The sequence below is a fragment of the Contarinia nasturtii genome, unplaced genomic scaffold (assembly GCF_009176525.2).
Source record: "Contarinia nasturtii isolate CC-2019 unplaced genomic scaffold, AAFC_CNas_1.1 Cnas_scaffold_676, whole genome shotgun sequence".
NCBI lineage: Eukaryota > Metazoa > Arthropoda > Insecta > Diptera > Cecidomyiidae > Contarinia > Contarinia nasturtii.
The window spans coordinates 11267-38071 of record NW_022198027.1 but is presented as its reverse complement, the minus strand read 5'-3'; the positions used below and the strand labels follow the sequence as shown (position 1 = coordinate 38071).

The following is a 26805-nucleotide window of genomic DNA, read 5'->3' as shown; positions in this document are numbered from 1 at the left end:
GTACGTGGCACACATTCTAATGAAACTTTGAAATTTTGATGCTATCGCTACGTTAACTTTGGCGTGCTTTGTAACTACACCCGAGTACACCATTTGAAAGTATACTCCAATTCAATCTGTATCTATTCAAATCTATGTATCATCTAAATATTTGTTGCAGTACATTCGAAAGGTCAACCTTCAATGTCTGAGGTCAATAGGGTGCGCTTGAATTTCCATGCTAAAACATACCCAAAATTTAAAAAACAAACTACAATTTTCATGCCCTTGAATTTTTTTTTTATTATTTTGTTAAGGAAAGGAAAACAAAATTGCAGATAAATATCACTGTTTTCATGTGAGAGTGAGACCACCCATAGCGAAATCAGTTCCAAATATCCAGATCTTGATCGTTTCAATAAATCCAGTTCATTAATGTTCTCAATTCGTGAAAATACCATAAAAATGATCAAATTTATTCAATCACGTTTGTATTTGATGCATCCATGCCAATAGGATCAACATCCATTTTCTCTACACCAAAATTATATTTGAATTTCAAGCCATCACTTAACGGTGTGAATACAGGTGGAGCAATGTCGCTTATTTCGGATGTATTAATTGAAGGTAGGCTTTTGGTTTGAGTACTAATAAGAGTATTTTTATCGCCGACAACCGAAGAATGTGAATTATTTTCCGCTTCTCGCACTGTTGCTTGAAATGTGGTCTTTATAACAATTTCGTATTTGGAATTTTTATTGCTCGCCGATTTCGTGCGCAATTCTTTATAGAATTTTTCAAATGCCATTTCCTTTGATATCCCATTGTGTGAAAAATGTGTGCATTCGGCTAAATCTCGAATAATACCAACAATGACTGCATATGATGGATCGTCTGATGCCCGATTTTTAACCATTTCACTTGAAATCGGACCTGCCTGAACTACTTCCATTTTTTCTTTATCCACCCACATTATTATTAGTCCGGCTAAAAATTCGAATGGAACTACAGTATGAATGCTGTTAATAAATTGAAAAGAATTAAGAAAATTCTTACCAAGTACACTCTCTGAAAATCGTAGCAAAAAACTACCAGCTGGACGTTTGGAAAGGTCATTCAAAACTTTTGTGCTAACAAATCCATCAATGAGACCATCTTTCCATAAATCATAAATAGAATCGCGTGTTAACTTCATGGCAGAATAAAACCACTCCCAAAAACTATATTTTAACTGAGGCACCGATTTTGCTTTACAAGATTCGGCCCAAACAAAATTACCACCATCGATGATTTTATCTTTCATGGCCTTTTCATCTGAAAATAATCACAATTTGCCGTTCGAAATGAGAAAATTCATTGTTTTTCATAAAAACATCATAAAATGACATTCGAGCACTCACATAAACCTTCTAATTGTTTATCATTCAAACGGCACTTGGTTACACTGTGGAAAAACCATTTTAAAGCCTCGCCCATATCGACCCATGGGACCGACTTTGTTTTGGATCGATCGATATTTGGAAAACGTTTGTCCCACATGCTCGCTGCTTTGGCCAATGGCTCTTGAGAATGATGCACAATGACAAAAACAGGCCAACTGATCACCGATGCCTGAAGAAAAACAATGTGGAAAAAATCGAATTTAGATTTATTATTACTGAATAAACACAGATAACCGACTTCCAGATAACAAAAAAGACGCTTGAAAGAAATCAACTTGAAACGTTCTAGTCAAATTATGTTTTTAACGCACTGCAATTATGTTCCATAAGAGACTGTATAAAATGCAAAACTATAGCACAGCTAGCGCCACTACGGACAACTATGGAGTTCTAGGCAGTTGTTTGTAACTGAGCAAAAGTCTTTTTACTAGTTGGCGGCAACTTAGTATAGATTACATTGAATTCCATCGTGGCGCTAGCTGTGTGACACTTTGAGCATAATTTCGGTACGGTTTTTAATCAATAAATGATGGTGTTCGCATCAGATTGATAGAGCCTTTGAAATATCTTGCGTTTTAGAAGTTCAAATCAAAATTCTCCTAAAATTATGTGAAAACAAACGACAAACTAAAAGCCAAAAAGTTTCATCTTAATTTTGAAACCGACGATGTCGGGTAAACAAAGGAAGTGACTACTGTATCAGTAAATTGAATTATCGGTAAACATAGGTGAGCACACGAAATGACTATTTTTGCACATAAATTAATTCCTGTGAAAATAAAAAAAGTTTCCAAAAGATTTTTCTTCTGCATTTGAACTGGCATAAAATTGAATAGCAATTTCAAAGATGGAGGTAGAAATAGTCTTAGCAGGTAAAAACTTGAAAATTCTGTACTTTACGTGCCGTTTTCGGCCAAATTTTCTACCAGAATGAAAAAACTGAATAGGCCATCGGAAACTACATCGAAATTCGGAACGCAAAAATAAGAGAGTTTGGGGGCTAATTTGTGGGCTCTTCTTTGCACCTCAAAAGCGTGTTGGAAAAATTAGTGCCCACAAATATTATAAACGTCCAAATTACACCCCCCTCCAACCCTTGGGGTCCTGAATTCCGATGTAGTGTCCGATGGCATACTCATTTTTTTTTGTTCTTATGGAAAATTTTGAAGAAAGCAGCACTCATTTTGATTTTAAACACCTCGAATTTTGATTTTCTAGTGGAGCAATTTCACCCTCCATCATTTTCAATTTTCATTCTCCGCCAGTCCCAGCATATTAAAAAGATGTTCATTACCAATTTTCCCAAAAATATTTCCATGTACAAAAAAAGTTATTTACCGTGCCCACCTATTGCGTCAAAATTCAAATCAACTTACGTAAAATTTCATGTTATCAAATTGAATTCGCAGGCGATAAATCAAGATGTATTTCTGCTCAATCACACTCTCTTGTTGTCTTCTTCGGCAAAGTTTTTCCACTTTCAGCTGTTTCAATTCGCAAAAAATATCATGTCCATCTTCTTTAAATTGAATTTGTCGTGTCATTTTAATTTTGCCAGCGCTTTCATTTAATTTATCATCTATTTTAGCGAGAAAAAAACACCATGAAAACACAACATGGAATGAAAAGTATGCGAAACAAAAACTCACGCATAGAAATAGTAACGACTAATTTAAGGTCATCGATTTTGATAAAAATGTTGCTCAAAGTGAGTAGCACCCGAACCGTCGATGGAGAACTGCAAGGTTATAATTTGTTGAAATCAACATAAACCTCGATGTTTTAGTCCAAAAAAATACTCACTTGACTTCAGTTTTAATGACATCCGCCGGCTGAAGTTCTACTACCAACGTCGATTTGATTATTCTTTCAAAAATATCCTTAATTTCTTCCAATTCAGCATTGAACATTGTTTGGCCATAGCTCTGAATGTCCTGTATCACTTGGCATGTATCACCAATGATACCGACAATCTCATCAAACCAAACTTGAATTTCAGCATAACTGGCTCGAATATATTTTGACCATTTTTGCTCATTCTTTTGCGACTTAATCAATCGTTCGCGTTGTACATCAATATTCTGCAAAATCGTGTACAATAATTCAATAACCTTTTTTATCGAACCAATAAGTTCCATGTTTAAATTTCGAATATGATATTCCCATTGTGTGGTATAGCGCACACTATACGATTCCCAATACGATTTATATCGTTCCATTGCCGTTTTATTGCACATATTTAGCATAAGTAACCAGTGAATATCGTTATCGATCTGTGTCAGACGATGTGTACCGTCTTCATAAATTTTCTGCTCAAGTTCGTATGATTTGGAAAAAAATTGAATTTGCTGATTAAAATGTTCGGTCATCATTTTTATTAAATCTTCAATCCAATACTTGAAAATTGGATCGCTTGATTTTAAATTTAGTATGAATTCATCTAAAATTTGATTGTATTGTGGATCGAGTGGATTTATATTGACATTTAACGAGAGGCATTTTGCATTTAATATTCGTACACCCAACGCAAAATCACTTTCATAATGTAGTTTTACGCGATTATACGTCACTTCGTCGTATAAAAGATTCCATGGTCGTTCGATTGTTTCCATCGTCTAAAATCGAGGTCGAAATAATCGTCAGGTCAAATCACTATACCGATTTGATAAAACTTACCAAATATGATGTTTTCTTTACAAATTTTTTTTTCAAACACACGTAGGACACTTTCTTTCTCGAAAAAGTTGGTTTTATTCTTTCAAGTAAAGCGGTTTACTTTCAATTTCAATTCGAAATCGCTTTTGAGGAAATCAAAAACCACACAGGATACTCAAGCAATTTTGAACTTAAAGTGATTGTATAATGGAAAAAAACAATTCCGAATTGGTGCGCACATTCAAGTGAAATTGAATCTCATGTGTTATCAACAAGGCAAGCTGTAATAATTTTGTTCTCCGTGAATGCTGTTCATGTATAATATCAGCTGAAATTCTGTATGTTTCAATAAATGACAATGATTGAGCCATACAGAAATCGTTTATAATCACATCATTTCAACAGAATTCTATAAATGAATGTACCAGCTAGCATCATGAAATGTGCCGAATTGTTATCATCAATTGCCTCTATTCGGCGGCGAACAACTCAAAACCAGAAGTCAAAGTTTAGTTACGAATGCACATTGTTAGAAATGTGTGATCGAATTATCGACCACACTGATACACGGATGTGTGTAGTACATATTTCACATTTATATTGAAAACTATCAAAATTACTGTTATTGAACACTGTTTTGATGTGTATGTGTTAGGGTATAACGAAAATAATATGAACGACTTTTCGATGGAAACAGCCGGAATCAACGGATCAAAATATTCAATTTCGGATTTTTTTTTCTATTTGTAGATTACGATGATTTTTCGCCATTTTTTCCGTGAAAATTTCTAGTATTTAAAGAATTTTTTACGAAAATTTAAAGAATTGAAGAAGAAAATCATTGAAAACTAAATAATGTTCGTTGATTTTTCACCAAAATTGTGATTATTTCCAATTTTAAATAACCGATTTGCATTCAGAGAATCCGGTTTTTAGACCAGTTGGTAAAATGTTTGAAATCTGCTACACTCTAATGTATGTTTACATGCTGATGCGACAGCAAGATCTCGTAATCTTTTATTATCTCATTCATTCTCATAATTCTTCTATTAGTCTGTACAATTCACTGCGGCAACGTGTACGTTTGCATGAATGTTTACAGTTTGTTTGTTATTTTCGGTTTAAATGTGCTTGCTTGGTTAGTATCACACAGAGTGTACTTCATATCGTATTATTATGAACGTGCGACTGTGATTTGAAACGAGAATATTTTGATGGTATAAGAACCGTTGACGAAAAAATGATTAAAAAGTATTTTGTCAAATTGTTGATTTCGGATTTTAAGAAATGGAACTCATGATGTGTCAAAATAATCAGTGAATTTTGAAGAGAACTTTACGAAAAAAAATTTGAATATCAGCAGTTAGGAACATTTCAACCATCTGAATGTAATTTTTTCCAAGAAAATATTATGATTATGGTGAACGAATAAATTTGATTTTATTACAAATTTAAAATTTGTATGACAAACAATCAACTTTAATCGAAACAACTACGTTTAAGTCAAATTTATTCAAATAACCGTCGTGGCCGATAGGCATGCCGATAGATGATAGGTCGTCCTACTCTCTTATAGAATCCACATTCAATTTGATTTCGTATGTATTCATCATTGCGTCCATGAACATTTCTCAAATGATTGAACACTTCGTCATCAGGAATAGCTTGCGTACAGCCAAGCTCCCGGCACAATTTAAAGGAGTTGGTGATTTTTCTTCATATGAAGTGAGTCTACTGTCAAACGTCAATATATTATCGAACCCTTCTATGCAATGTACAGTGGCGCCACTTTTTGGTACTAAGTAATTCCATAGAAGGGTTCGATAAAATATTGACATTTGACAGCAGACTCACTTTTTCACGAAGTTCTTTGCACCGAACATTACTTGCCAGCATCAATTTTTCTTCGTATGCAGAATCTTCGACCACGAATTCACAAGGTCGATCAGATGACCACAATACCTCCATCAGTTGAACGACATTCCAAATATTATTTTCTTCTGAATAAGCGACAGCTTCAGTTTCTAAAAAATAAATTCGCCCATCAATTGAAAGTTTCTTTGACAATTTTCATATTCCTTTGAAGAGTAAACCACACCTCTAAAATATTGATGAAATTGATTGTAAATTTCTTGTAAACGGCGTACAAAAGATTCAAGCTCATTATATTCAGAGGAATTTCTTTCAATTTGGTTTAAATCCACCATGTCAAGTTCTCCGTTTTCTATTAAAAGAACTTCGAATTCATATCCAATCATGTTCATGAGCCTGGCCCGATATGGAATATCAACACCATTTTCCGTATAAAGCTTCACATTTACTATACGACCTGAAATGAAACACTAATTATTACTGGTTTGCAGAGTATCCTGATTTGCTGCTGCTCAGCATATAGCTGAGAGCTGAGAAATGCTGAGCTCGTGCGGCTAACGCATACGAAACGGATGCACGATACATATTCCCCTTTCGCTTCGTATGTGCTGCCGTTGACGCTATTGCCGGTACAACGGTTACACACTATACCAGCGAACATACGAAGTGAAAGGGGAATATGTATCGTGCATCCGTTTCGTATGCGTTAGACGTACACTTTCAGAATATATGAAAGACTGAGAGCAAAAACAGCACGTCGCATCTCATCTCTTGCTTTCACTTACGTAAGCAAAATAACGAGGGATGCGATGTGATGTTTTTCTCGCAGCTTCTCATATGTCGGTCGCAACACAATTTCAAACTCAACTGGTTACTAAGTTTTGAGTTTTGAATTGAACGTCCAATCAACTGTTTATAACCGTTTAAACGGGGAGAATGCATGTGTGCGTGCCATCCGTTTCGTATGCGTTAGCCGTACGAGTTCAGCATTTCTCAGCTCTCAGCTATATGCTGAGCAGCAGCAAATCAAGATGCTCTGCTGGTTTGTACTATAATTCTTATAACGGTAACCTTTGTACTCTGTCGTAAATTCGTTGGAATATTCATCGAAAAGATTTACCATCATCACAAGGGGGTCCATCTTTTTTCATTAACTATTAATATATTATGTTTGATTACACACTTCTCTCTATTAACACAAAAAATTTGTAGAACTGAACTTTTCTCAGAGTCAATTTCCTGAAATTATAAAATAAGTATACTACGTTTATTTGTGAATTTATTGTCTTAGAAAACATTAAAATTATCGCTTACTATGATCAAACACAAGCAAAATCGAATAAAAGTAAATCAACCCAATGTTCTGAGATAGCTTCGCATTTCGATTTATACAGACATTTGTAAAGAGAGACTGAACATACTTCAATATGCCACACCATACATGGGCCCAGGAGGGTGTAAGCCCGGATAATTCCCCTCTTAAATCGTCCGAGCTACCTCCCCCGACGGCAGCCGAGAAATCTTCCGATTTACTAAGAATTTTTCACAGGAAAGTGAAGAAAACTTTAGAAAATTGCTAGGGTTTTTCGCGAAAAATTCTTTCGATTTGCTAGGGTTTTTGATTGGCTGATGGACCCCCCTTAAATATTTTCCGTGCCCATGTATGTGCCACACAATCTGCGTAAGCTTTAAACGGTTTATATTGTATGTTACTAATAGAATTAAATATATTAGTTACGATTTTATGATGTTATGACAAAAAATTCTCAAAAAATATGAGTCAAAATCCAAAATGGTTATCACTCATGTGTCAAAATAATCAGAGAATTTTAAAAAGAATTTTACTAATTATTTTTAAGTATGAAAAACTTTGATCGAAACAACCAATTTTAAGCTAAAGTCTAGCCGAATTTATGCATTTGAATGATTATTAGCCATGTACCACTGAAAAAGTGAATTAAAGAAGAATTTGTTAATCAATTAAAATTTGGTTTTATTTTTTGTTCCACTTTAGATGACCACATACGATCGATGTCAAACATAAAACAACTGCTACATAGTTGGCTTTCAAAAAATGTCTAATAATCGTCGTGGCTGATAGAGATGTAAAGGTCGTCGTCGTCTTTTATAGACTCCAACTTCAAATTGATTGTAAATGTATTCAAGATCGCGTCTATGAACATTTGTCAAATGATTGATTATTTCGTCATCAGGAATAGCTTGCCTACAGCCAAGCTCTCGGCACAATTGAAATTTGCTTCGAACATTACTTGCCAGCACAATTTCTTCCTCTTTCGAATACCAATTTTCGACCAAGAATTCACAAGGTCGATCAGATGACCATAATACATCCTTCAGTTGAACGAGATACCAAATATTAGTTTCTTCTGAATAAGCAGCAGCTTGAAAGACTGAAAAATAAATTCGCTCATCAATATAATTTTCATATTCTTTTGTAGAGTAAATCACCCTTAAAATATTGACGAAATCGATTGTATGTCACTTGTAAACGGCGTACAAGTTGTTCAAGCTCATCGCCAAAGCGTTTACTTTCAATTTTGCTCAAATCCACCTTATCAAATTTTCTGTCTTTTATTAAACGAACTTCGAACTCAAATCCAACCAATTTCATGAGCCTGGCCCGATATTGAATATCAACACCATTTTCCGTATAAAGAACCTTAATTATACGACCTGAAATGATATAATGATTAAACTGGTTTTTACTCTATAATTCATAGAAATTATAGTAGGTACCTTTGTACTCTGCCGTAAATTCGTTGCAATATTCATCGAAAACATTTCCCATCATCACAAGGGGGTCCATCTTTTTTCATTAACTATTAATAAATTATGTGTGATTGCACACTTTCAAAAAAGTTTGTAGAACTATTTTGCTCATTCAATTTTCTTCACTTCGTTTATTTGTGAATTTATTGTTTTGGAAAACATTAAAATTATCGATTACTATGATCAAACACAAGAAAAATCGAATAAAAGTAAATCAAACCCATATTCTGAGATTGCTTCGCATTTCGATTTATACAGGCATTTCTAAAATGGGTAGAGAGACTGAAAAAACTTCAATATGCCGGTGACTTAGAATGAAATATATTAGATACGATATTATGATGTTCGAATGCGGACCCTAAGTAACGTCCACAAATTGAAAGTCTTGAGACGAACATTTTAGATGTAGAGAAATTTATAAATTCAAATGAATCGCACATGAAATCAAATGCTGAAAAATACAAATATGGAATAAACGATTATATATTGCGTCAATGACATCACACGTCTGTATTGAATACAAATCCACAATCCTGCTCTGTTGCTTGAATATTTAGTGGAAATGCCATCGCATCGATTCGATTATTTCGATTGCAATAATACAAAAAAATATGACCAATTCAACCCAATTACTGCATATTATGTAAGAAATTGATGCTTAAATAAATGAAAACACTTTGAATTGTGTACTTCTTTTTACCCGAACACTACAAGCGATACAGATGCATTGATCTATAGCATTAGAAGACTTTTCTTTGTGTGAGCGCACAGCATTCTATTTCGCTTACATTTTTCTCTGTACATCGTCTTATGAAACTGAGCTAAGCTTGAGTTTAGCATTTATAGACCAAATGGTAGCCCAAATATGCGCCTTTTTGGTTGAAATGTTTAAAAAATATATATTTCTTAATGTCAGTAAATTTATTCAAAATTTAAATGAAGTTGAACAAAGAATAAAGTTTCGAATATTTTCATTCGAATTTAAAGAAGAAGCTTAATATTTTCATTTTGGGCCGCGGTGGAAGATTGATGTCAATGCTTTAACAGCGATGTCAGCAACGGTGTTTAGAAGTACTGGAAATATGTTATTACCTGCGGCCCTTTCCTGCATGCAGAATTGGTGGCTGCCAAAAACGAACGTAAAGGATCATCCTGTACAATATTGTAATACACTTTTTGAATCTTTCGTATAAATGGCACGATTTTTCGCAACAATCTTGATCTTCTTGACTTTCATCCAGTGAATAGATTGGGCTATAGCAGTGCTATTTTCACAGCTCCTATTCATAGGTGCTATTTGTGAACAACGCATACGGACAGCGATTTTATGATACAATTCTGGACAATAGACCTATTGATTTGTTTATGCAAAAAAAATGCAAAATATTAAAATCAATTGTTCACAAATAGCACCTATGAATAGGAGCTGTGAAAATAGCACTACTATAGCTGTAGCCCAATCTATTCACTGCTTTCATCTCTTTGAATTTATCTGAAGCTAAAATTAATTTCCTTTGGTATCGATTTTTTTTTCATTTTGTCATTTAAAATAAAAAAAATATAAAAAAAATTGGTCAACTTTAGTGATTTTGACTCATTTTATTAATTCGATTTGCTATTCAAAACATATCATTCTACGAAATAACTTATACGGAAGCGGGCGTAACAAATAAAATATCACTCAGGCTGACACTATTTACGTCGCCGTAATCATAATGGATTTGGGATGTATGTGGCAATTGGGTATGACACACTATTTATTATGTTGCTGCCGATGCTGGTTCATGGTACATTTACAATTAGATCATACTATATTATTCGCTTAGAAGTGTTTATAATAAAGAAGAAAAGTATAATATATTTATTTGCAATTTGTAAAAGAAAAAAAATGTTGTGAAACCACATTGTTTAACCTTTCAAACACGTCATTCAAATGACGTTTTTTCATACTCTGTTTCATCCTCACATTTTAATCACTATAATTTTCCGTAGTTGGTTTTGATGATACAATATCAAGTTGACGTCGTTACATAACTGAAAAACATTGTTCAATGAGTTTAAATTTGATTGATTATTGCATTCTTTGCTTACTTCACTCTAGGCTTCATTTCATTCTATTCAATATAATATGTAACCAAGAGCAGTAGATGATGCTCTTTTTCGAATGCCCTAATGCGAGCATCAAACACAAAAATAAGCTAATATGACAATTGTACCCATTCAATAGCATAATTTCATAAGTTTTAGCATAAGTTTCGATCTAAAGTTTCTGCCAGTTACCAGAAAAATGTTTTTTATTCGTTTCAAAATACAGCATCGGAAGTTTTTCTCATCAAAAGTTCTCAAACGCAGAATGCAACAAAATTCATTGTCAAGGTACAATCACGTAACATTGATTTGCGTTGTTCTCAACCTTGCAATTTGTATAGATATGTGTGCATATTTCTATTGAAAAGTTCAATTGTATAGAAATGTTAACGTACCTTTCCACTACGATGTAAACATCCGCCTCTGTGAAGCAACAGTTATTGAATACAATTCACTGCACATGTAACAAAGCCGGAATCAATTGAAAAGGACCAACGTGCAAATTTCAATAACGTGAGACTTCAATATCTGTGAGGGTAAGTGCACGTAATTCAGGTGCATCATAGGCAAACCGGTTCATATGAAGAAAAAAGGTATAAAAGCAGTCGACAGGTTGTATGATAGTTCATTTACATATTGTCTGTTGTGATATTCGGATGATAACAACTTATCGAATACATAAGTTGTGAACTTGAAAAAAACGAATTGAATCAATTAAATTCAATGGTGATAGATGAATTCATTAAAAATCAATTTAATTAAAGCTCATTTCAAGTAATAGTAATAGTCACGAAAAATTTCTAAAATTAAATCAAAAAGATTTTTTCTCGATTTTTCGCGTGTTTTTCTTTTCATCGGCGAAATATTTTACGTACAACGAAGAAATCAGAAACATTATTTCAAATTTTAAGAATTTTAATCGAGTAAGTTAAAAAGACCAAAACTAAAAATGTCAAAGAATAACCGCAAGTTTTGTTTGTGATTTCAATTGTTTAATTGTGAAATAAATCCACTCTTTATTGAGTTGGATGCATCCATTCTGAAATATATCACTTCTTGTTTTAATTTTCGTTTAAAATCCGTCTACACCGTTCTACAGAAAGAATAAAATACTATTGGGGAGAGAGGATGCATTTACGCCTTGTCATAACGCTTTTATTCATAACATTGTACGTAGCAATGCAGGGAAACACTCTAGGATCTGTGACTGCTCAACCGGTAGATATGAGTAGCATTGAATTTGACCAAAAACTGGTAACTATTTTCATTTATTTGTTGCGTGTGTTTTTTATAGACTTCTTTGTCCTTGTTTTCTCTTTTAACACTTAAAAAAAGGAAATCAACTACTTCCGCCAACAGTTCGAAACATATTTGCGTGAAAAGGAGAAGAGCATGAGTGAAATACAGCCAGTTCATCAAAACGATGCGGTTGATTGCTTCAATGGACTGAATTCAGATAATGGTATGTTAAGCAAATGAACACAAGAAAAGAATAGAGAGCTACGACGATTTCAATGCATTTTGAGTTGAATTTTGACTTAAATAACGAAAAATATTGTGAAAATGGAAAATTGAAATCATTTGATTGGACATTCAAGTGTGTGAGAATGGATCAAACATTTTTTTTATCCTTTATTATTCCAAGCTTCTGATCAGAGGTTGAAGAAGTCCCCTTTTTTGAAAGAAGACTTAATTACTTTTTATTGAGAGTAAATAACCTCCATACATTTTGCGGCAAGCCACTTCGTTACTCATTTCAGAAGCCATGATTCAACTTTTTTATCAGGCCAACTAAAGAACAAATGTAAACCACGGCCATCAAAATTATTTAGATTAGAACAAAGATTAGTTCAAATTAATTTCGAAGCTCCATTTTCGAATTTCAACCCACAATCGAGAGTCAAGCGCAATAAGGGCACACTATATTAACGCCATCTATTAATAACCGGCTAACTACAATGTAAAACGTATCTGTTACTAGACTATACTTTTACATTGTAGTTAGCCTGTTTTATAAAGATGCCGTTTCTGTGTAAGATGTGTGGAACCGCAAGTTCAAAATTCCTTCATATCTTGAATCTGGGGACTATAAGACATGTTTTCCTAAGTGGCCATCAAATTGTGCCAAAAAATTTCCACCCTAATGGATAGCGCTCGACTCTCGCCCACAATAGTTTATAATGTCAAAAGTATAATTTTCACTCAAAGAAAGTTGAAAGTGTTAAGCTGAAACTTTACATTATTAAAAACTTATTCATGCAAAGCAGTTGGTGGCAATAAAAAAGAAAAATTGATGTTCTTTTTTTCAGATGTTCTTCCATCCGAAATGCATATAGCGAATCTCTTAAGACTGGCAAAGCCTGGACCTGAGCCTGGACAATGCATTGTAGTTCTCATGCAGTGTTGCAAACATCAGGAACTAACTCCAAATTAAACTGAAAATCCAAAAAATTATAAAAATACTACTTTATAAAAATCGAAAAAAACTGCTTTATCAGCTCAAAAACGTAATCCACGATGCAAAACTATTTTCATATATATATAATTTACTCGTGTATATTTATTCAAAAGTGTCTGTGATGAAATGAATCATCATTAGATTTGTGTTTAGTTAAGATGGATATATTATCACGTAGCTGGTCTACAGAAAATATCAATGTCTCATACTTTTGGAATTGCCCATAAATTTTCCATTTGAATATCTTGTGAATGAACAAACCAAACGTCGACTGCATAGATGAAAAGCTGATGGATAGATTGGATGGTTCCAATGTGGGACGTTTTAGTATTTCCTATTTTCCTTTCAGAAAGTCGGTTCAAATTATTTTATTTTTCGATGAGGTGTGTTCTATGTAGAACATGGAAAAATGTGTAAAAAAATTCGGGAAGTCTATTTATTGGCAATCGAGAAAGGTATTCTGGCAAATATTGAAATTGTAAATTGTCATGATTTTATGGATTTTTAAACAATAAAAGGTAAAAAAATTGATATCCAACAAATTTTTGTTTTATTTTTCATCAACTTTATAAAAATTATCTGTTTTTCTTCGGCTACAATATTCAATAAACATTGAATTTGAATGGATTTGTTTTCAAATGTTGTGGTCTTTTACACAAAAACAAACAGTTCGAAGTTGTGGCAATGCTTTGTAAAATCTAACGTGAATTGAAATGTCCAATAAAAGTAACAGATGCCATACATGTCGCTCGAACAATGCTGAATTATATTCAAACAAACATGACAAAAGGGTACACGATTGCGACCTTGTATTTGCAGTTTTCTCGGAAATGTTTATAAAAATGTTGTGCAAAAAATGCATTATTGTCGGCGTTAGTTGGTTTCTCCTATATAAAGGACATTTCTACAGAAAAAGTATTACCTTGCACCAGGTAATTAATCACTTGAGCCAAGTACAAAATGGACTTGGATACTATTAACGTAAATTGGATGCAGTGCACCATGGCAACACGCACTCGATTGTTTGAAATTCATTCGGATTGTTTTATGAAACTATAAAAATTCGTTCAATTCACAATGTAGTTTCCACGAAATCCGTTTTCTGTTAATTGCACTTTTTACACACTTTTTATTTTTGTCGTGCACAATTTGTTCATTGATGTAAATGCCTTCGGCGGTAAAGATGCGCGATATACTCTTACTAGAACCAAAAAAGTCCATTTTTATAGTAAACACCATGAACATTTTTAAAATTTATGAATGGATTGACGTCAAAGCCACAACAAATGGTGCCTTGGCATTGAAAGTGTTTTTGCTAAAATTAGCTGATAAAAAGACGTGCGTCACAAATGTTTCCCATTATCATTGAGAATTGTGTTCGAAATTCAATTTTAAAAAATCGGATTTATGGGATGCACACACGGCCGGCATCTAATTCTAATCGAAGTCCGTGCTGCAAGTGTGCAAAGGCTGATAACAGAGAATCTAATTTCACTTATGTGCGCGCATCGTTTCCATTAAAATTGATTGATTGGGAGCCACACATGCGACACTATTGTTCCGGCATTACCACACGCACGGCAAAATGAAGTGTGAAATTGAATGATTTATATCAATCGATGAGCTGGGAGGAAAATTGTCATTGAGAAAAATCGTATAAAAGCAACGAGTTATCAAAGAAAAGGACACAGTTTCGATTTACTTTCGATCAGTTCATATCACAGTGAAACATTTCAAATTTTTTGGATTTTTTGGTCTGCAAAGTGCAAATATAAAGAAGCTTGTTGGCAATTTTTGAAAGAAACATTCACAGTGTGTTAAATCGAAGGCAAAATAAAGCGTGTCTTTATTTTGTGCTGCTGATAATTTTTGGACGAAAATTTTCAATTTGAAGCTCGCTCTATGATGGTATTTTGGCAAAAACAAGCTATTCTGGTGTTACTGCTTGCATTCAGTGGCTTGAATCTGATTCGATCGGATTGTGGTGCTGATGTTGATCGGTTGAACGGTGGATTCTGTGACGGCCGAAATTTAAGGCGCATCGAACCAAATAATTTGGACAAAAATCAACAAAGACAATTCAGAGGCGTTGAACGCAGAGGTGATTTTTCGCAATTTTTCATTTTTTTTGGTTTTAAAATTTGATAAAAAAAAATTTAAAACAAAAAATTGAAAAAAAAAACTCCTTCTGATTTTTCCAATCAAAAAACAGAAGAACGTGTTGAATTTCGTCAGCGAATTGCCCGTGAAGAACGCGATGTACAACGCCGTGATGTCGATGCTCGCCGTCTCGATGAGTCAAGAGATTGGCTTGAACGTGCAGAAGACGTTGAACGACGCAATGACCTAAATCGACGAGGTATGTTTGAATTTTGGTCTTCGATGTCCAATTTTCACCGAATTTTTATGGAATTTTTTGCCAATTTCTGCTGACTTCTTTTTTGTTCGTCTTTATAACGTGTTTTTATTTTTCTTTTATTCTCTTCCAAAAATCTAGATGTTCGCGAAGAACGGGATGCTCGCGTTGAGCGAAGATTAGACCGCGAAGAGCGGAATTTGAATCGTAATGTACGTGATCAAAGACGTTTGAATTTTGTTGATGAACGCCCCATTCGTCGTGAAATCGATGGTTCTCGTCGTCGACTTGAAGAACGTGAACGATTTGAAGACTCCCGTCGAAGTAGTCGAATGGAAAATGATGGTGAACGACGACAATCAAGTGATGAACGCCGTGAAGAAAACACACGTTTAGAAGGTGAACGCCGAGATGAACAAAGATTCAGCCGAAATAACGAAGAACGTCTGTCACGTCGAGAGAATCGCGAACGTGAGGAAGTTGAAAGACGAAATGAACGTCGGGAGACTGAGCGAGATGCTCGCAGAGAAGAACGAATGAACCGACAATTATCGCGCCGAGACAGTACAAGACGTGAAGTTCGAGCTGATAGCCGTTTGGAAGGCGAACGGCGAATGGAAAATGAGCGTCGGGATGCCAATCGACGAGACATTCAAGTCGGTGGTGAGAGACGACGTGAAATCCGTGATTCACCAAATGAGCGGCGAGAACGCGAAGAGCGATCAGAGCGTCAAGAAAGAGATGAGCGACGTGAAACTGAGCGAGATGTCCGCAGAGAAATTCGCCGTGAAGAACGAATGGACCGAGAAACATCTGAAATGTTCTTTTAATACCTTTTGTTTTGGTTTAATAAAAAAAACACTCTGTTATTTCTCTGTTTCACTTTTATTCTTCCAATCTTATTTCTAAACAATTGTCTTGGCACGTCTACTCTCTTGCTTAACATTTAGGTAACTCCTACCTGTCATTTTTCTTTTTCCCTATCGGTCTCGTTTCTCTTTCCAACTGTTTCGATTCAAATGACATATAAAGTGTTGTGGTTTTAATAAACGTTAATTTAATTTAAAAAAATATTTTGTTTTTTTGAAATGTTATCACATCGGACTGTTTCGATTCAAATGGCCCATTTGTGATAAAGTGTTGTGGTTTTAATAACATTAATATTAAATTTTGTTTTTGAAATGTTATCATTTCACATCGCGCCGAGACAGTGAAAGACGCGAAGTTCGAGGTGATATTCGTTCTGAAGCCGAACGACGAATGGAAAATGAACGTAGAGATGCCAATCGACGAGACATTCGAGTCGATGGCGGAAGACGTCGCGAAATTCGTGATTCTCCAAACGATCGTCAAGAACGTGAAGACCGATTGGCACGCCGTGAAGTTGAACGAAATGTTCGCCGAGAAACTCGTGAAGGTGAACGAATGAATCGTGAATCAATCCGACGTGAAAGTGAACGACGTGAAGAACGTGTTTTAGACCAACGTCGTATTGAACGTAATGCTGTGAACCCCCATTCAAGACAAATAAGCACTGTACCTGAAGACGCTTTCCTATCCAGTGAAAAATCATATTTCGTTTCATACAATTTGACATGGAATTTACTTCAATTGATCGTTCTCGGTGCAATTGCATTCCACATCATCAAGAAAGATGATTCCATCAAACCAAAAGGGTGAATGTGATTTTCTGTAGTTTTTCATTTTGAAAATGCTTCCAATCCTTGATCGTTATTCTAATTTCCACCAAATGATTTTTCTCATTTCAGTTTCGGTGATCACTTCAAAGGACTTTTTACATCAAATGTTGACAAAAGTGTAAAAGCTTTTTAAATGGACAATTTACCGAATGAACCCAAGACTTACTCACCTAATCACACAAACAGAAAATACAACCTATTTAATCAATACATATAATCAATTCCGAACGGAGACAAAGTTGCACTTCCTTTTTATCGGTTCCATTGGTTGGAGAGAGAGGAAATACCTTCACAATACATGGCTCGCATTTTGATATTATTCCATATATAACATAAATTGCTGCAACTAATGGAAAAGAAGTCAAGGTAGCCGATTTGATTGAATGGAATAATTTGATAAAAGAGCAAGTCCCAGATTATTCGTTCTCCACTATTTCGTCTCGATGATGAAGACGGGCATTTTTTAGTTTTTCAAATGATCCAATTTTGATTTTTCGAAGTAAAATTCAGAAGAATTTTCATTTGTAAAACTAACATTGGGTCCAGGCACTTTGAAGTTTAAAGTTTGAAATGAAATTCAATTTTGACAAAAAGTCTTATAATCGTCGACCTTTTCAGCGTACTTATTGACAAAAACTTGCAATAGATTTTCAAAATTCAAAACTACGTGTGTCCCTTCAAATCGCCCTAATCCATGGCGATTTTTCATATATGACATCATCTACCTTATCTTTGATACAATTTTCAGCAGTTTAATCAGCATTTGTTCCATTTTTTCCAAATCTTAAATATTTATCTCAATGTTAAAATGAATGTTTTTGAAATCAAAATAAATGTTATCTATATTTGCATTGAACAAAGTATTTTTAATTCATTTTTTTCACAAAAATTCACGATTTTCAGACCATAACATTCTCTTATGTAGTGTGTTTTTTACAAAATTCGACTAAAAATATAAAAGAACAGACGGAGAACTATATAAAATTGGTTCAATTAAATACTTACATTAATACAAAAAACTTGAATAATCGAGTGTCAGTGTCACTAAATCAGGCATGTCGTGCCAATCTTTTATTAGAATTACAAAAGTTCCAAATTGAAAAAGCAAAAATGCCCGAAACAAGTGAAAACAAAGCAATCCACTTTATGGAGATGTCGTAACTTCCAGAAAATGAAATACCAACTACATCTTCATCATCCTTATTCTCTTTAAGTATAGTGATATAGGCTTTGTTGATTGCTGCATTCATAAGAGGTGCACAGAACTCTATTTTAGTAGTAAATACAACACCTTTACCACCCGCATCACAAATATCCACCGTAACTCCATTCACGAAACATATTGCTTGCTTTACCAGTAAGGGTTCAGATTCATAGTATTGGTGTGAAAATACCATACTATTGGTGCCTGTTTTCATTTGTAAAATATATTTAAAAAAATTAAACTTGCATCAACTTACAAGTAAAATAAAAAAAGTGTCTTTCCGTTCGAATATTTTGTTAAAAAAATATCACATTCAATTAATAAAATCAAATTCGATATTTTTCATTTCTTCAATTTAAATCAAATTTTACGTACCGAATATCAACGTTAATATTAAAACCAATTTCATATCGATATTTTTTAATAATCAACTTTCATAGCGAACTTTACAATCCTGACTATAAGAATGTAATTGTGGCTTTTTTTACACCAAAAATATTGAGTCATCATAAACTTGAATTGATTGAAGAAATTTAATCTCAAGAGTAACGATAATCTGATATGATAAGATTTTTGGTTTATGTTCATAAGTCACAAACAAATCGCACCATTTTTAAGTATTTCATAGTTTTCCAGTGATAAACCAGTCTCGCTACCTGAGAAGCACTAAAAAAAATTACAGAATATTGTTTAATAAAAAGAGAATTGGGTTATGCGATTAACCATAATACGTGATACAACAATGGACATAGAAGCAAACATTCGTTATTATCTAAGAAAGAGAATACAACAACAGCTATCACTGAATTGTTCAATGTGTTGTTTATAAGTATTGCTAGTGAAAACAAACAGAAATTCTCCCATTTTGGTGTCTGTGCATTCAAAAGAGTTTTCTTTCGAATTGATAGACCGTACATTTAACAGCAGAAAAGCATGTTACGTCATCGCCGAAAATAATGTACAAAAAGTTAGACAAAAAGTGAAAAATTAACAAAATTCAATGCGTTCTAATTCTCCCTCACAAAAGCATACTCAAAACTCTGTTTCAAATACGATTAAATGTTATTTATGTGCATGATTGCTGTACGGATACTTATTTTTTGCTATACGAATTGACTTGAGCAAAATTCAATATGCGCTATGCAACAGTGTGCCGTGGATGATAAGGGAAAAGAGTTTTCATTCGTCCACATACAATTGGTTAAAGTGGAGATTAGAAAACACATGTGACATTGAATTGGATTGTATTATATTTGCGAGTAAATGAGGTGTGAAATTGAGCATTTCGTATCAATGGCTATTTATGGCGAAAAAAGAAGCAATTGAAAGGCATGGGGCCTTTCAGTTGCAGTGTGTTTCTATTAGGCGATAAAAAGTATGTGTTGTCAATTGAAAAAAATGTGTCTGTTAAAATTTAAACCAAAATTGAAAGTAAGTGATTGGTCAAATTCAAAAATGTTTTTTTCTTGACATGAATGAACTGAATGATTACATGCAATGATTAGAAGTTATTGTCAAGCGTTCAGAAAGACATACATTTATGCGAGCAATTGAATGATGCTTGCATCATTTGATGCGCATCGATTGTGCTGTCGCCATACATTCGGATCTTCGGCAGCGCACGAAGTGCTCCGAACGCAAAACGAAAGCACTAGCGATGCGCATCAAATGATGCAAGCATCATTCAATTGCTCACATAAATGTATGTCTTTCTGAACGCTTGGTTATTGTTTTTGGTGTACTTACATCTGTTGATATATTCAATGTTTTCTCGAACTGTTTGAATCAAGTTATCGAAACATTTGAATTTATGATGAAATATTTTTTATTCAAATTATTATTAAAAACATAGAATTTTATGAATTTAAAGGATGTTTTTTGGCCGTTAATCAATTAAAATATGATCTTACGAAAAAATGACTTTGGATTGAATTGATAAAATTATGTAAAAAGTTATTTTTTGTTATTTTAGATAAAAAATTGTAAAAAAATATTACTTAAACATAAAAAAGTTGTATTGTTTTAGAGATGACTCACAATTGAAATGATAAATTCATATTGCGATTGAATAGGCGTAGCAATCACAGTTTACTGAAGCACAAACGTGAGACAATTCCGGTACAATTTAATTTTTTAAATTCAGCATCTCTCTGTTGGTAGTAAAATTCTGCTGTGATATCTTCATTTAATTTCGCAGTACAATCACTATCTGTCGCTTTATAGAAGTGATTTGAATAGTCATTTTGGGTATCCCATACTATTTTATACATTTTTCGTGGACTGACAATAATCGGTTTTGGCAAAACCACAAACGGCCATATATACTCTTGGCATGAAAAAATAACGTTGTTCAAACGAACATTGTGGAAGCAATCATGGTATTCAATTAATTTTATGTTAATTCTTGAAGTATAATTTACATAAAATGGAATATTCTTGTCTTGAAAATGTTTCAAATGAATTTTGCCTAACGAAACGGGATAATTAACCTTAAATATTAGATAACTGTTGCTCATCTGCACGTATGCAATTTTATCTGTATATGTTTGTCGAAAATCCAATTGTTTTTCAGCATTCCATTCGTAAACGGAGCTGGATCGTGGTTTTTGGTTAAATAAATTCGATTTATAATCTTTGGATGCTGTTGTGTATAGGATATCAGCTTGTTCTTCTTGTGAAAACATTTCAATGTTTGTATTTGAGATGTAAACGATACGATGATTATGGCTCTTTGAAACAAATATGACAACAAATCATTCTCTTTGCTATTCTTTTGTAATTTCTCTAAAGTCTTCATCAAACATTGAGCGAACTTAGCACAAAATTAATCATAATGGAGGCAAAAGTCCAAATTTCTGAAAAAATGACCGCATAAGGAGGAAAACTGATGTTGTTGATAGTGTTATGCCTCTTACAGTTGGTCAAAAGTTATTGCTGACATATTTTTGGTGTACTTACATCTGTTGATATATTCAATGTGTTCTCGTACTGTTTGAATCAAGAGCCACAAGTTATCGAAACATTTGAATTTATGATGACATTTTTTTTATTCACATTAAAAAAAAAAAACATATAATTTTATGAAGTTAAAGAATGTTTTTGACCGTTAATTAATTAAAATGTTGCTTTTTAAAATGTAAATTTACTTAATTCTAAAATTACGCAAAAATAACTTTTTATTGAATTAATAAAATTATTTTAAAAGAAATGTTTACATTTTTGTATGATTTTTGCTTATGTAACTGGAAAGTAATATATAATTGTTTAATATAATTTTTCGTTAAAAACTGATTAATTGCGAAGTGATTGACGCACTCATTTTACAGTCGATTGAAACATAAACGAGAAATTAGTCCAACTCTTTGATAATGACGATTATGATTATATTCGGAATGTAATTTGACTGTAAGGTAATTGTTAACATTCACATCAGAATAGTCTGTTTCATAATAGTAATAATTATCCGAGGATCCTTCCCACGTAATTTGGTACATTTTCCGTGGATTAATCAATATTGGTCGTGACAATTTTATTTTTGACTCATTTGCAGATGCATAAGATACTTGACCGTTGAAGAGGACTCTTTTAAGAACGCACGACTCAAATGAATGATCACTAAATTCGATAATTTTTACGTTCAATGTCAATTGAGATGGTTTACTTGAGCCACAATCGTGTTTTTGTAATCGATGAAAATAGATTTCGCCCAACAAAACGGCACAGTTTGTTGAAAAATGTGGATACCTATAATCTTTGACCCAACAATTCAGCGAACTCATGGTATTATCAAAATTACAAATCAGCATTTGTTCGTTGTTCCATTGAAAAGCGGGTGCTTTTCTCGGTTCTTTTGCAAATTTATTCGATATATAATCGGAAATAGTAGTTGTAAACAAAAGATCAGCCAATTCATCATTTGTAAACATTCCCGAATACATTCTAGCGTGTACAGTGAAGTCATCCACTTTCATTGCTCCAAATCTAATCAATTCAAACGATTCTTTCAATGCTGCTTTCAAATTTTCCGGTTTGTTCTCATCAATTCCATTTTGTTTACAATATTGTTTGGCCCATAACAAGCAAGCATCAAATACATCTGATTCTTTGCATTGCAGTGTATCGATTTCCAAAATATGTTGCAAAATGATTTGATTGCATTGGAGAAATGTATTTGATTTGAATATGTCCAGTGGAAATGCGCTGATCATTTTTTCACAATATTTTCTTAATTCAGGAGCACCAAGAATGATGGCCAATTGATAGCCAAAGCAAATATCATCCAATGAAAGATTATTCACAAGTTTCGATGCACATTCCTTAACACAATCTATTATAAGGTATTTGTCTGCCAAACGAATCACATCTTCGATACATTCCATGCTGATTTTCACATTGTTCAAGTAAAAAAATTGTAAAAACTCTTTGAAAGTTTGGCCATTAGCATCGGCTATTTTTACATCACCCTTTTCTTTGTTTGGTCCGAAAAACATCGCTTTAAACACTGGACTCAAGGCAGCTAACATTGCTTTATTTGCCGGAATTTTTTGAGTTTCATTCTCGAACACGAAATTCACATCGCTTAAACTGGAGTCCAAATACAAATTTGAAACTCCTTGAAATACCGAATCATTCACCAGAATATGCTCAATTTTTTGCCATTTTTGAATTTTCTTTTAAATGTACTTTACACACGTTCGTTCTGAATTGAAATTATTTTGAGAAATTAATTTTTTTTCAATGAGTCTTTCCTGAATTTTAAACCAACTTGACTGTTGAGTAGAGTTTTTTGAGTTAATAGAATGTTTGTGTGTGAAAAGTTTCCGCTGCTAAGAAATGAACTTCTTTTTTCAACGTTAAAATCTTAACTGAAATCTCTCTTCATACTTATTCAGTAAAAGACTTCTTGATTTCTAAAATTATATTTGATGTTTATTGAATGGAATGAGGCGATAAATTCATAAGCAGCCATTGTATTTGTATTAGTGTAAACAGTAAATACTTTCAATTATTCCTTATTCATTTGTCACATAAGCAGATCTTTCATAATCGATCCATATAAGTCATATCGGCTGAAAAACACATTCGACTCCGGCTTCTGCGTAAATGCACTTGAAAAGGAACGAACGATCTCAGCTTTACATAAATCAAAAAAAGTCATAAAACGCAATTTTTCTCGCTTCGCTACATGGCAACACACTAAATGGTGAACGACAAATATTTTTGGCTGAGATCATCAAATTAAAGAAATATTACGGAGCTGGTGAGAAGTTTGTTGAAACGGTTCAAAGTACAAAGAAAACTTCAATGATTGTAAACGATACGATGATTATTTGCTTTCTTTCCACTTTTGGCCAGGGCTCTTCGAAACAAATATGACAAAACATTATTCTCTTTGCTATTCTTTTGTTTTTTTTCAAGTGTTTATAAACTGATAAAAAAAATACACACTGCGATTTAGATACGCCGAAAAAACACTTGCGCGCGTTTTTTTTTTTTTTTTTGATCTAATGTTTACATTTCAAAAGCTTAGTAGTTTTTTTTACTTCGAATGCACAAAAACAGAAATCGAGTGCGCACCTTCTTTTTCTGATGACTTCTGGCTTGTCAATCCTTCTTTTTTATTACTACTTCCAAATTTTCAAAGATGCATGTCTGCTATTGAAATCACCAATTTATCAAACATATACACACATTTTTGGAATCTTAGACTCGGAATCTACTCATAATTACCGTGCCATAGTTTCATGAAAAAAACACACATTAACATGGCTCAAAATCTCCTGTTTTAGGGTGAATTTATTTTTTTATCCCAATACAATAACTTACTCACACTAGGTATGCGGAAAAGTAGAAACATAAATAAATATGAGTTGCTTTATAAGACTTTTCCTGTAATACTTTTCCTGTAATATAATGTACATTGTACAAAATATGAAAGTGAACATTGTTGTTCACTGAACAATTGATAACACGACATTCAAGTTGTAAACGAGAGAACTGCGATGTATTTTATTCGCAAGCTCCAACACAAGCATATCAGCCAGACGGCGTATTTCAACAAGTGTCAGAGTGAAGGAAAAAGAATGTGACAGTTCATACTGTGATGTCTGTTCTCCATCGAACATTTTTTTGACAAGTACAATCCTTTCATTAGTAGAGTGATATAACAACATATAAGTTCCAAATACACTTTTTTGTCTCATTAAACTACATTTAAACAGTACAGACTTATGTTTACTAAATTCAATCGTATTTATTTTTTCAAACAAAGATCAAAAGAGCTATTTTCGGAAATATTGATAACGCAATAATCGTTGATATACTACAGCTGTGTTCCATACAACATATCTTTTGATATTGTTTTTGTTGCAAAAAATGCAAACAACATTGATTTAACCATTCAAATTTCCTTCTTCTCTTGAATCATTTACATTCTACTTTATGCAACTTTATCACATTCAGTTTACTTGTTTCAAATTACAGTTGTTTTACGACTCAACTTATCTGTTATTAACCGCGAGCCAAAGATAATAATCAAAAACAAGCCAGCTTGCCGGCATTTTGCAGTAACAATAAACAAACGCACACAAGATTCGTGATAAAATTTACAGTTTGAGTGCTTTCTAATTCCAAATCGAACTCGCTGCGACGAGAGATGTCAAGTGATTTGGCTCAGTTGGTCTATAATCGTCATTGAAGAAACACGTCATTTGAGTTGCTGATTTATTTCAAGCCATTTTTCGTGCAAACCATTGTCAAACATTGCGTCGAGCAGAAGAAAGTGTGATAGAAACGAAAAATCGTGACAAAAACAGTGATAAAAAAACTTATTGAAAAACAGTCGAGTACAGTTGGTGTTAAAAATGCCGGCATTCAAATGCAATTCGTGTTTTGTCACGTTGAAACCATTGGCACCAAATGAAAGGTGTTATTTTACGAAATGTTCGCATCTTTTATGCATTAATTGCACAAAAAATTCGGAGCCAAACTGTGGATACTGCAAAGAACCGACCAAATTCATGACAGTTCGTGAAGACATGCCAACGCGATACCGATCTTTGTTCGAAAATTCGGCCCATGAAGCCAAAGAAATGAAAAATTCATGGAAATTCATGGCAACTCACAGCGAAGTGACTATGCTTCATATGAACAAACTATTCGACAACGCCAAAAATGTCCACCGCAAAATTCAACTCGAAACGAAAAAGGTGGATAAAGAGATAGAAAAAACGAACGAAAACATCGCAAAATTGAAGATCATCATTGGACGCGCAGAAAAAGCAAGGTATTCACATTTGTAGAGGGTTCTTTTGGAAATTTCGATTTTTTTTTTTGGGAAAAAAGTCCATTTTAAATCAATTTTGATAAGTCGTTTGTATGGCATGACGAATAATTCATGTTAAGTATTTCACATTCACATGACTCATCGAATCCAATTTTATTAACTGCTTCACAAATTCGCAAATCGTATATTTTGTTATAAATAACGCAAATATTTGTTGTTTATCATTTTGTCAGACGCGAACAAGAGGAGCTGGACCGAAAAATCGAAGAAATTGATCGAAAGCGACGTGAAAGGGAAATAGTGGAGAAGCTATTGCGAAAAAAACGGCAGCAAGCAGCGCGGAAAAGATCATCGCCTGAAAAACAAAAATTCTACATGTCACCGAGTCAGTACCGAAATGCCCCACCTCAGTCGCCGCGAACATTGGACGCTTCAATTGTTGAAAGTTCGAGGTACTTCAATCCACCAAGTGACCGGTCATACGTCAGTAATTCATCTACTTGGCATTTCAAATAATCGAAACGAACTCTACAACCCACCCATCAAAAAAATGATTTTCCCACCTGGCCAACCGACGATCAATTCCAATCAATCGATTTTACGCTGAATCAATCGCTTTGAATTCATTTTCATGATATTTGATTCCAATGATCTTATTTTTCAATGATCTTTATTTAGTTCAAGTTTAACTTTCTATGAAAGGTCTTATTATGATCAAAATATCACTTAGTTGTGACTAAAAGAAACACAAAACAATTTTTATTAAGATGAAAATGTTCATTCAACATTCAAAAAGTTAATTTCTCAAGGAAGAAATTGTTATTTAATATTATCGCTTAAAAAATTTAAACATAAAGACAACATTTCCCTTCAACTACAATGAATTTCGTTCATTAAACGATAGAAGACACACAAAAATGTTGAAAAAACTCACAAAAGATAAAAATCCATTCAAAAAATCAGTATTCAAACCATA

General features: G+C 33.5%; 7 protein-coding genes and 1 long non-coding RNA gene across 11 annotated transcripts; 3 read left to right on the top strand and 5 right to left on the bottom strand.

Moving 5' to 3' along the window:
* Positions 1-268: 268 nt before the first annotated feature.
* LOC116340392 (signal transducer and transcription activator-like) lies at positions 269-4376 on the bottom strand. The gene is made up of 7 exons (XM_031766864.1): positions 4098-4376; positions 3225-4036; positions 3071-3159; positions 2798-3000; positions 1380-1590; positions 1036-1293; positions 269-966 (listed from the first exon to the last, which is right to left on the bottom strand). The coding sequence occupies exons 2-7, from the start codon at positions 4031-4033 to the stop codon at positions 455-457; spliced, it is 2082 nt and encodes a 693-aa protein (XP_031622724.1). The 5' UTR covers positions 4034-4036; positions 4098-4376; the 3' UTR covers positions 269-454.
* Positions 4377-5603: 1227 nt separating this feature from the next.
* On the bottom strand, positions 5604-7176 carry LOC116340414. The gene is made up of 3 exons (XM_031766893.1): positions 7020-7176; positions 6175-6405; positions 5604-6100 (listed from the first exon to the last, which is right to left on the bottom strand). Exons 1-3 carry the CDS (start codon positions 7087-7089, stop codon positions 5829-5831), a joined length of 573 nt encoding a protein of 190 aa, XP_031622753.1. The 5' UTR covers positions 7090-7176; the 3' UTR covers positions 5604-5828.
* Positions 7177-7956: 780 nt separating this feature from the next.
* LOC116340417 lies at positions 7957-8817 on the bottom strand. Its single transcript, XM_031766897.1, has 3 exons — positions 8706-8817; positions 8418-8642; positions 7957-8359 (listed from the first exon to the last, which is right to left on the bottom strand). Exons 1-3 carry the CDS (start codon positions 8773-8775, stop codon positions 8016-8018), a joined length of 639 nt encoding a protein of 212 aa, XP_031622757.1. The 5' UTR covers positions 8776-8817; the 3' UTR covers positions 7957-8015.
* A 2309-nt stretch (positions 8818-11126) lies between these two features.
* Positions 11127-13750, top strand: LOC116340415. Of its 2 annotated transcripts, none has more exons than XM_031766896.1 (4): positions 11127-11362; positions 11926-12080; positions 12162-12288; positions 13136-13750. In XM_031766896.1, the coding sequence occupies exons 2-4, from the start codon at positions 11955-11957 to the stop codon at positions 13258-13260; spliced, it is 378 nt and encodes a 125-aa protein (XP_031622756.1). In that variant the 5' UTR covers positions 11127-11362; positions 11926-11954; the 3' UTR covers positions 13261-13750. The 2 variants fall into 2 exon arrangements, with proteins under 2 accessions (XP_031622756.1, XP_031622755.1); XM_031766895.1 differs by lacking the exon at positions 11127-11362 and adding an exon at positions 11570-11749.
* A 1236-nt stretch (positions 13751-14986) lies between these two features.
* LOC116340403 (trichohyalin-like) lies at positions 14987-18134 on the top strand. The gene is made up of 5 exons (XM_031766883.1): positions 14987-15385; positions 15497-15643; positions 15782-16451; positions 16837-17316; positions 17410-18134. Exons 1-5 carry the CDS (start codon positions 15187-15189, stop codon positions 17471-17473), a joined length of 1560 nt encoding a protein of 519 aa, XP_031622743.1. The 5' UTR covers positions 14987-15186; the 3' UTR covers positions 17474-18134.
* Positions 18135-18174: 40 nt separating this feature from the next.
* LOC116340404 lies at positions 18175-19021 on the bottom strand. The gene is made up of 2 exons (XR_004201084.1): positions 18920-19021; positions 18175-18748 (listed from the first exon to the last, which is right to left on the bottom strand). It is a non-coding gene; the product is annotated as an uncharacterized LOC116340404 (long non-coding RNA).
* An 849-nt stretch (positions 19022-19870) lies between these two features.
* On the top strand, positions 19871-26805 carry LOC116340393 (RING finger protein nenya-like). Of its 3 annotated transcripts, none has more exons than XM_031766869.1 (3): positions 19871-19975; positions 25028-25829; positions 26063-26805. In XM_031766869.1, the coding sequence occupies exons 2-3, from the start codon at positions 25408-25410 to the stop codon at positions 26343-26345; spliced, it is 705 nt and encodes a 234-aa protein (XP_031622729.1). In that variant the 5' UTR covers positions 19871-19975; positions 25028-25407; the 3' UTR covers positions 26346-26805. The 3 variants fall into 3 exon arrangements, with proteins under 3 accessions (XP_031622729.1, XP_031622725.1, XP_031622726.1); XM_031766865.1 differs by lacking the exon at positions 19871-19975 and adding an exon at positions 24638-24764; XM_031766866.1 differs by lacking the exon at positions 19871-19975 and having other exon boundaries at positions 24938-25829.
* Positions 21865-23067, bottom strand: LOC116340419 (kelch-like protein 40). Its single transcript, XM_031766899.1, has one exon. The coding sequence runs from the start codon at positions 23065-23067 to the stop codon at positions 21865-21867; it is 1203 nt and encodes a 400-aa protein (XP_031622759.1).

What these genes read in the sequence shown, in the direction of transcription:
- LOC116340414 (XM_031766893.1), bottom strand. Translation starts at nt 7,089, where the DNA reads ATGGACCCCCTTGTGATGATGGTAAATCTTTTCGATGAATATTCCAAC. An exon ending in ATTTACGACAGAGTACAAAG is followed by an intron (nt 6,406 to 7,019) that starts GTTACCGTTATA and finishes GTTTCATTTCAG; the next exon opens with GTCGTATAGTAAATGTGAAG. An exon ending in ATTTCATCAATATTTTAGAG is followed by an intron (nt 6,101 to 6,174) that starts GTGTGGTTTACT and finishes TTTATTTTTTAG; the next exon opens with AAACTGAAGCTGTCGCTTAT.
- LOC116340393 (XM_031766869.1), top strand. Translation starts at nt 25,408, where the DNA reads ATGCCGGCATTCAAATGCAATTCGTGTTTTGTCACGTTGAAACCATTG. An exon ending in GGACGCGCAGAAAAAGCAAG is followed by an intron (nt 25,830 to 26,062) that starts GTATTCACATTT and finishes TCATTTTGTCAG; the next exon opens with ACGCGAACAAGAGGAGCTGG.
- LOC116340403 (XM_031766883.1), top strand. Translation starts at nt 15,187, where the DNA reads ATGATGGTATTTTGGCAAAAACAAGCTATTCTGGTGTTACTGCTTGCA. An exon ending in CAATGACCTAAATCGACGAG is followed by an intron (nt 15,644 to 15,781) that starts GTATGTTTGAAT and finishes CCAAAAATCTAG; the next exon opens with ATGTTCGCGAAGAACGGGAT. An exon ending in GAACGAATGGACCGAGAAAC is followed by an intron (nt 16,452 to 16,836) that starts ATCTGAAATGTT and finishes TTATCATTTCAC; the next exon opens with ATCGCGCCGAGACAGTGAAA.
- LOC116340415 (XM_031766896.1), top strand. Translation starts at nt 11,955, where the DNA reads ATGCATTTACGCCTTGTCATAACGCTTTTATTCATAACATTGTACGTA. An exon ending in TTGAATTTGACCAAAAACTG is followed by an intron (nt 12,081 to 12,161) that starts GTAACTATTTTC and finishes ACTTAAAAAAAG; the next exon opens with GAAATCAACTACTTCCGCCA. An exon ending in TGGACTGAATTCAGATAATG is followed by an intron (nt 12,289 to 13,135) that starts GTATGTTAAGCA and finishes TCTTTTTTTCAG; the next exon opens with ATGTTCTTCCATCCGAAATG.
- LOC116340392 (XM_031766864.1), bottom strand. Translation starts at nt 4,033, where the DNA reads ATGGAAACAATCGAACGACCATGGAATCTTTTATACGACGAAGTGACG. An exon ending in AGTCGTTACTATTTCTATGC is followed by an intron (nt 3,001 to 3,070) that starts GTGAGTTTTTGT and finishes TCGCTAAAATAG; the next exon opens with ATGATAAATTAAATGAAAGC. An exon ending in TTGATAACATGAAATTTTAC is followed by an intron (nt 1,591 to 2,797) that starts GTAAGTTGATTT and finishes GTTTTTCTTCAG; the next exon opens with GCATCGGTGATCAGTTGGCC.
- LOC116340417 (XM_031766897.1), bottom strand. Translation starts at nt 8,775, where the DNA reads ATGGACCCCCTTGTGATGATGGGAAATGTTTTCGATGAATATTGCAAC. An exon ending in ATTTACGGCAGAGTACAAAG is followed by an intron (nt 8,643 to 8,705) that starts GTACCTACTATA and finishes ATATCATTTCAG; the next exon opens with GTCGTATAATTAAGGTTCTT. An exon ending in ATTTCGTCAATATTTTAAGG is followed by an intron (nt 8,360 to 8,417) that starts GTGATTTACTCT and finishes TTTATTTTTCAG; the next exon opens with TCTTTCAAGCTGCTGCTTAT.
- LOC116340419 (XM_031766899.1), bottom strand. Translation starts at nt 23,067, where the DNA reads ATGTTAGCTGCCTTGAGTCCAGTGTTTAAAGCGATGTTTTTCGGACCA.